The 8,987-nt window shown below is 41.5% G+C and overlaps 1 protein-coding gene across 2 annotated transcripts in view; it reads right to left on the bottom strand.

Moving 5' to 3' along the window:
• MAP3K9 (mitogen-activated protein kinase kinase kinase 9) overlaps window positions 1–8,987 on the bottom strand; it is a 170,543-nt gene that overhangs the window by 36,514 nt on the left and 125,042 nt on the right. For both annotated transcript variants that reach the window (XM_006865567.1, XM_006865568.1), the window contains exons 4-5: window positions 6,880–7,028; window positions 4,423–4,598 (exon numbers count right to left, since the gene is read on the bottom strand). In XM_006865567.1, the coding sequence (XP_006865629.1) occupies window positions 4,423–4,598; window positions 6,880–7,028 (325 nt within the window). The remainder of the gene's footprint in view (window positions 1–4,422; window positions 4,599–6,879; window positions 7,029–8,987) is intronic.

The following is an 8,987-nucleotide window of genomic DNA, read 5'->3' as shown; positions in this document are numbered from 1 at the left end:
GAAAAATAAAAAACAATAATGGCAGTCTGACTGACTACTACAAGAAAAAGCAAGTTGTTTGACGGGGCGCCATCAAGGCAAGCAATCAACTACTCTCAGGGCACACTCCCTTTCAAGATTGAAACTCAAAAGAAATGCATGAGCAGGCATGTAATCTTGCTGGTGGCCATGTTGGTCTACTGGTAAGGGGAAGTGGTGGGTAGGGGGGGAATAGCAATGAAGCTGTGAGCTAAGTCTGACCATGTTCAATAGACTCCTGTCAACCTGGATTATGACCTGGTTGGCCAGCAGTATAGTGAGACCTGGAGACTCCTGAGCCCATGGACAGGGACATAGAGGACTAGAGTGGAGAGTGAAGTGTCCAGCTGATATGAAGTGAGGGGAGATGCACAAGAATGCCCATACTTGCAGACAGTACCCATTTGACCTAGCTTCAATGGCTGGATGATCAGAACTCAACTTGAGGAAAAAAGAAGAGGAAAAAAAGTGTAATCCGTTACAATTTGATGAACTTGACCTATATTTATGGATGTAGTAGCTTAAAAGAGGGAACGGATCTTTATAGCAAGGATCATTCCCACCCTCTCTGTACATAGGGTTGATAAGGATGGGCAACTTAGATATTGGCTACCAAAAATGGGGGGGAGGGGGAAAACAAAGGCACGAAGTGACTGGCTTACGCGATTTCCAGAGGGAGCTTAGTTAAGAGTGTGGGGGGAAAGAAAGAGTCCCCACTGAATAGTTATCATCTTGTCTAGATGGGTCTGGTGAAAGGAGATGGGGATAAGACTCTTGTGGTTCAATAGTGAATAATTGCTATCAGGACTAATTGTGAATTGCAAATGTAAAGGTAGAAGTTTTTATAACAAAAGGAGGGGAGTGGTTGATTTTGCAGTCCTGGAGTGGAGGACCCTAGGACCATCAAGGGAGAAGAGCAGAGTGTGGGACCCTATCCTGAGAAGCAGCAATGCCAGAGATGGAGGCATAGAAATTACGTGGAGAGATAGACTGGCTAGGGACTCTAGAATCAAGAAGGAAGAGGGGTTATGTGCTGGTGGCTGTGGGGCTGGCTTGCAGGGTATATCCTTTGGTTGTCTGAATGGGTATATATTCCTGAGTGCTTCAGTATACATGCAAAAAAAAAAAAAAAACCAGAGAGGGATTGGAAGCAAATGCTGTTGAATGATGATGCATGGAGTGGATTATATTATAATTATTACAATGAAACGAAATACGATTGGGTGAATGTAAAGCTGGTGCCCTCCCATGTAAACTATCACTCAATTCATAATAAAAACTTAAAAAAAAAAGAAGACGACAAGGATCAAAGAAAAGTGGGGAGTAGTTAATCTTACATTCCAGGAACAGAGGATCCTAGAATCATCAAGAGGAAGAGCATGAGTGGAACTTGGGATCCTAATCAGAGAAGCAATGACACCAGAGGCAGAGGTGATGGCATGGAGAGAGAAAGAAGCTGAAGACTCTAGACTCATGGAAAGAGAAAGGCTGTATGATGGCAGGCAGGAGGCTGGATTTCAAAATGTGCCATTTGGTTGTTTAAACAATTATATATTCATGTGCATTTTGTGTACGTTTAAAAAAAAAAAAAAAAGAGGGAATAGAGGCAAACACTGTTAACTCACTGTTAACTGATGGTGCGTGGAGGGGACTGTCATCATTGCAATGACTGGTTGAGTAGGAAAGTGATGTTCTCCCACTCAGTTCATAATTAAAGCTTTTTTAAAAAACAGTATTATCAAAACAAACCTTATGGGAACAGAGATTATCACAAATTCCTGACAGTCTAACCTAACTTTGCAGTTTTTCCTGTTTTGAAGATTCATTGTTAAGCATTCTCCAAATCCTCTCCCAATTCTTGGCTCTCCTGTCCCACTATTTTTTTTCATCATTAAGAGAAAAAAAAAAATGGGAAGATACTGAAAAATTGTTCCTGACTAGTTGATTTTACAGCTCAATGGAAAAGTGGAATTGTTTAAACTGATGTCAAGCTTCCCAAGTCCTCCTCTTACACATGCTCTCATCTAAGGGATGGTGATTATGAATAAGCTCCATCCTTCAAGAGAGCTTGAAACCCAGCCTAGAGACTAATCAGCTCTTAAAATACCTAGAAGGAGTAGGTTGAGCCAACCTGAAGAAATAGCTGAATCTTATGCTAAATCATACTTTTGGAACACTCCCTATGATATCATATACCTACAGGTAAAACATGGCACTCCTCCTACTTATAAAACACCTATGTAGGAGGAAACTAAAGTATGCAAATCACATCTCCAAATACAGAATGATTCAAGAGGAATTCCTGTGTAGAGAAAATGCATTATACAACTTACCCTTTGCCAAGCTACATGCTGTATAGTGGAGAGGTATAACAGCATGGTGGTTAAGAACAAGGGCTTTGGTACTAATACCCTGTCATCATTAACTGTGTGGCCTTGAGCAACAGACATAATATTAACCAACATTATAGGGTTGTATTATATAGGACAATTATTATCTTACAGGACTATATAAGATAATTTACATGAATTACATATAATAGAATATGTCATACACTATGTGCTCTATGAATACTACCTCTTCAGAGAATTAGTTTGATTTTCTTCTAGTAACTACTTACTGGCAAAATCCAACTCCCTTTTTTTCTTCCTGGCTGGAACCCCTAAATTTTCATCAATCAAAAGAAAGGTAACTAAGAGAAAAGAACAGCAACTGTGAAGTTTCTTCTAGCTAGACTAGCATTAGTGCCAGGAAGAGTCTCTTAATCATTCTGTTCAATGGTCAGTGTAGGTCGACTCACCCACCCATTCATCGTAAGCTCAACTCTGTGACTTACCATACAGAACTGTGTTTAGGATTGCTATATTGCCCAAGAACTTAATCTTCCTAAATCAGCTACAGAAATGATTATTTACTCATATGTTTAGGGGAACAGCAATGCATATTAGAAAGAACACAGGCTTTGGAATCATAAGGCCACGGTTGAAAACTAGTTGTGACTTTAGACAAGTCACAGCTCTGAGATGGAAAGAACTACCCTACATACTAAACTACCAGCTGTTCCAGAGGAGAAAGATGAGGCTTTCTGCTCCCGTAAAGATTTACAGCCTCAGAAACCCTGTACAGGGTCACTGTGAGTCAGAATCAACTCCATGACAAACCATCACCACCACCACCCCTGCTACGTCTCCTCGCCCTCTCAATACTGGCAGCAGAGGCCATTATGCTCAGATGAGACCTTCGAAGTAAAAATCATAAACCATAAACAACCCAAAAAGTCATAAACAATTTTAGCTTCTATTATTTGGAGTCCTGGTGTGACACTGTGGGATAAAGCACTGGATCACAAGGTCAGTTTGAACCATAAAATCAGCTGTCTAAACTCACCAGCTGCTCCTTAGAAACCCTACACAGGATTGCTATGAGTCAGAACTGAGTTGACGGCACTTAAAAACAATAACACCAAATACCATGTGGGGAGAAGAGAAAGAAGAAGTCAACCAAGTCTGTGACGATATTCTCATGTCCCTAGCTGCTTGTGATTAGCTTTACCTGAGTAGACACTGATGCTAGCCAGACACCAAGGGAGCAAATAATGGTCATTTAGGGAATGACTACTAAAACAAAAAGGCCGATTTCTGGTAGGCTAGGGGAGTCCTGTTGTGGTACTTTGGACAAATATACTAGACTGCAAAGTCAGTTTGAACTGCAAAGTCAGTGGTTCAAGCTCACCAGATGCTCCTTGGAAACCCTACAGGGTCACCATGGGTCGGAATTGACTCAATAGCGCTTAACAACAACAACAACAAGGGGCCTCTGAACTCTCCAGTGGGTTTGGGATTGGAGCCCTTTTAAAAACATGAGAAATGCCAAACGACTTCAGAACCATGTTATTTCCAGCCCATAATCTGTTTCTGATATTGATACCACAAGACATGGGCAAGCTGTCATAACAGCTATTCTCCTCAATGTTGAATTGATCCTATATTCAGTTAACTTCCCTCTAGCAGTCCACTGAAAAACCATGAAACCTTTCTTGGACCCTCTCAAATTTTTATCTGTCAGGGTGCAATGCCCTCTGGGGAAATGCAAATGGGGCTCTTTTTCAGGTTTGAACAATGAGATGGATAGTCTGTAGGGGAAAGTTGGGCTTTCCATGCCCTTCTTATTCCTTCCATATCTCCCCCCCCCCCAAAAAAAAAAGGTCTGTATCATTCCAGGTCACCCCTGAGTCCTAGAGAACTCTCCACAGAAAGCCTGCAAGGAACTGCCCTTTTATATCAACCCATGCTGGAAGGCAACAGTATTAGAATCAAGGAGGTCAGAAAGATGCAGTCCAGAGGTCCCAGAGGAGGGAGTCCAATGATTAAATGCACACCCCATACCTTTTTTTTTTTGTCTTACCTTTTCTTTGGCCCTGAGTTGGTCAAACATCTCCTGAATCTCATGTTTCCAGTCATCCTGCAGGCAGTGGAAGGAGTCCTTGGGCATTTCAAAGAATCCTGACTCCTCTATGGTAGTTAGCTGGTCCAGGATATTTGTGAAAGAAGGTCGTGAATGGGGGTCAGGATTCCAGCAGTCTGAATGGAACATGTGAGTAGACAAACAGTACGAATGGACAGAGGCAAATGTAAGAACTAGGATATTCAGTGATGTCATTTACCAGAAAATGCTTTCATTTCTCCTTCCAGAAACATAGATTAGAATCTAGAGGATTCCAAACAGCATTCAGGAAGTAAAGCAAGCAGCCAGCGTTATGACCATATGTCAAGATTGAAATGGGAAATAAAATGCAGCAGTACTAGCATCCATCCAATCATGACTGCTAATAAATATAAGAAAACAAGCCCAGAGAGTTTTCCTACTATTTCAATTTATCATGTTACTAAACAATTCTTCTCTATGACTCCAGTGCTGGCGATGGATAACTATGCCCTGGGCCTCAATTTCCCATAAATAAATGAGCTAGTAACTCTTCCCCACCTCAATGGGATGATGTGAAAACAAGAATTAAAAAGCAAGCACTAGAATGGGGCCTGGTGTGATGCTGTAGAATAAGCACTGGACTGCTAACCACAAGGTTGGCAGTTCAAACACACCAACTGCTCCTTGGAAACCCAAAAGAGGGTCACTAAGATTGGAACTGACTCAGCGGCACTTAACAACAACAACAACAATAGAGTGAGAGTCAGAAAAAATGAATTCTATTTAACTCCAGTTTGGTCACTGACTAGTGACCTAATCACTTAACTTCTCTTGGCATTGGACTTCTCACTTACAAAATGATGGTGTTTGACTAGATAACTTTTTAGGTTTCCTTTCTTTACAGATGTTTTTCATTTCTCTATGTAACATACTTAGAGGTCTGTTATCACTGTTGTTGTTAAGTGCTAGAAAGTTGATTCTGACTCAAGAAACCCTGTTTCTGAGGAGCAGCTGATGGAGGTGAACTTGTGGTTCACAGTCCAGTGCTTATTGTACAGTGCTACACCAGGAATTGAGGGGTCTGATATAGACATTTGTTAGACCTTAGTTTTTTATTATATAAGAATATATTGAAGTACTACACATCATGCATTAGTTACTGAGCTCAATTCTACAGTAACCAAAGATTCACAGAAGAAACATCTGTGACAGCAAAGTAGCAGGATGTGGACAGCATTTTGAAGTAGTCCTTCTAATTGCCCAAAGGTGTCTTCTCCCTTGTTGTTGTCAGGTGCCATCGAGTCGAAACCGACTCATAGCGACCCCATGCACAGCAGAACGAAACAATGTCCGGTCCTGGGCCAACATCACTACCGCTGCCACACTTGACGCCATTAATGATGCCATCTGGCTGATCCATCTCGTTGGGGGTCTTCCTCTTTTTCTCTGACCCTCCACCTTACCCAGCATGACATCCTTCTCCAGCAACTGTTCTCTCCGGACAATGTGTCCAAAGTAGTAGAGACAAAGCTTAGCCATCTTGGCCTCCAAGGAGCACTCTGGTTGTACTTCTTCCAAAACAGACCTATTGGTTCTTTTGGTAGTCCACGGCACTTTCAGTATTCTCTTCTAACACCACAACTCAAAGGCATCAATTCTTCTACAATCTTCCTTATTCACTGTCGAGCTTTTGCATCCATATGAGGTTATTGAAAATACCATGGCTTGGGTCAGGCGCACCTTAGTCCTCAAGCTGACATCTCTGCTCTTCAGTACTTTAAAAAGTTCCTGTGCAGCAGATTTGCCCAATGCAATACGTCATCTGATCTCTTGACTGATGCTTCCACGAGTGTTGACAGTTGATCCAAGAAGAATGAAGTCCTTGACAACTTCAATCTCTTCTCCATTGATAAGAATGCTGTTTATTGGTCCAGTGGTGAGGATTTTTGTTTTCTTAACATTGAGATGTAATCCATATTGAAGGCTGTGCTCTGTGATCTTCATAAGTATATGTTTCAAGTCCTCTTCACTTTCAGCAAGCAAGGTTGTATCATCAGCATATCGCAGGTTGTTAATGAGTCTTCCACAAATCTTGACGCCACGTTTTTCTTCATAGAACCCAGCTTCTCGTATTATTTGCTCAGCATACATATTAAACAAGTATGGTGAAAGAACACAACCCTGTCGCACACCTTTCCCAATTTTAAAACATTCAGTGTTCCCATGCTCTGTTCAAACAACTGCCTCTTGGTCCAAGTACAGATTTCTCAGAAGTGCAATTAAGTGTTCTGGAATACTTATACTTCTCAATGTTGTCCATAGTTTCTCCCTGGGTGACTAATAATTTACCTCCTCTTTCAGTAATTAAATCCTTTTGGAATTGGTCAAAATTTACCAAATGCTATGCCAGTTTTGCTCAGGCCAGGAATTACTTACCTTCCATGAGTTTGGCAAAAGGTTCTGGGCATGTAGAAGGAATAGGAAGGGCAAGTTTGTTCATGGCCACTCCATAAGCTACTGCTAAGCCATCAATTCCTCGGAAGGGCACCTCACCAGTCAGTAGCTCCCAAAGTAGCACCCCATAGCTAAGGAGAAGAAGACAAGTCATATAACAAACCACAGCTACAACCTCAACAAAATATGAAATAGTTCATGATGCTTTGCTGAGCATTCCGCAGTCTGTCTAAACACATAGGGAAACTAATGCAATATATGTCAGCTGTGAGAGTCTCCACATCCCCTCCCTATCTATCTTTCAAGGCCACATGAAGAATTTCTTTTCCAGACCCTGTGAATCAGAGAATGGAAAGTCCAAAGCTTAGTGGAATAATTATTCTATGTATTAGTAGTCAGAATCAGATAGTTTCTCTGCTAGGTAAATTAATAGTCTTTCAAGATCAAACTCAAATGTCCCAAATGTATTCATTTGTTTTCAAAATGATGGATTTTTTTAAAAGTTTGTGGGGGAAAATTCATTATTTTTCCAACTCCATTTTCCCATGAACTTTAGAAGCCTCTCCCCCCAGTTTTATTTGTTAAATATTAGTATGCATCAAGTTGAATGCCAGGCACTAGGATAATAAATATAAGAAAACAAGCCCAGAGAGTCTTCTTATATAAAGTACTACTACTATTTCAACTTATCATGCTACATGATTCTATATGACTCCAGTACTGGCAATGGCTAACTACACCCAGGGCCTCAGTTTCCCATAAATAAATGAGCTAGTAACTCTTCCCCACCTCAATGGGATGATGTGAAGACAAGAACTGAAAAGCAAGCACTAGAATGGGGCCCTGGTGTAATGCTGTAGAATAAGCATTAAAATACAAGGTATTCATAGACATTAGTTAGGGCAAAAAAGCAGACAGACTATAGAGAAATGCATCATGATATCAATAGGACACAAAAGAGGGTCACCAACAACATATCAGGATGGAGGCATTTAATGGCCTTTGAGCTACATCTTAACTGCTAAATTATGGAGGGAGAACAATGCTTCAAAGAAAGGGATCAGTGTGTGCAAAGACAAGTGAACAAGACTCCTCAAAGAACCTTTAGTGGTCTGGCATTTTTCAAAGCAGAGCAGTGTACCAACTAATGTGTCTTGATATCTCAAAGGGCAGCAGATGGTACCTCAGAGTGGCTTGACCAGTCTCCTTAGATGGTCACTTTCCTTCAGTTGTTACTGTGTGCCGTTGAGTCGGTTCTGACTCATAACAACCTGGTATAGGATTTCCAGAAGTGGCTCGCAGGTTTGAACTGCTGACCTTGCAGTTAATAGTCCAGTGCTTATCCTACAGTAGTTAACCATGGGGGATCAATGAGTTCCCCAAATATCATAATTTTTAATATGTATCTTGACAGAATACATCTGGCTGACAGTTGCAGGTCTTGCAGGATCTGAGTATGCCAAACAGGAGTTGAGTTTTAACCTGAGGTTGATGGGAACAGTACTGGACACTTTAGAAGCCTTCTCTAAGACCTCTAGGTGTTACTTTGCCCTTGCTTGGGGTCCCCATGTGTTCTTCTTGCTTGTTTACCACTTTATGGGCTTCTAAAAGGGAGGGAAAGCTGTTTTGAATCTTTGCACCCACAGATCTAACACTGTCTCAGGTACACAGTAAGCAGTAAATTGAGTGAGTGAGTGGGTTAGTGGGTGAATGAGCACATGGTCATATGGTCCTGCACACTACACTGGGAGCTGTAGTGTAAACCCAGAACACTATCAAGAATTGAACTGTTGGAGGGCGGGGCTTGATGGCGGCTAGGGTAGAGGTGCAATGAAGTTCTCCATCAGCAATACCACAGAATACCAGGTGAAGCGGGTTCAGGGAAGAGCTCCAAAACTCTTGAATCACATAGGTAGGAATATTTAAAATTTTTGAAGGCTTATAGCTAGTGGAATTTGTAGAGGAAGTAAGAAATCTCATACTTTAGAATCTGCCGGGATCCACAGCCTGGAGCCAACAACGTGGGTGAGACCAAATGGCAAGACCAAGAGGAGGATCAGACCCACCAGAAAATAATGCTGCGGGAACCT

Source organism: Chrysochloris asiatica, unplaced genomic scaffold (genome assembly GCF_000296735.1).
Source record: "Chrysochloris asiatica unplaced genomic scaffold, ChrAsi1.0 scaffold00079, whole genome shotgun sequence".
Lineage (NCBI taxonomy): Eukaryota > Metazoa > Chordata > Mammalia > Afrosoricida > Chrysochloridae > Chrysochloris > Chrysochloris asiatica.
The sequence above is the reverse complement of the archived record's forward strand: the minus strand, read 5'-3'. Positions and strand labels throughout refer to the sequence as shown.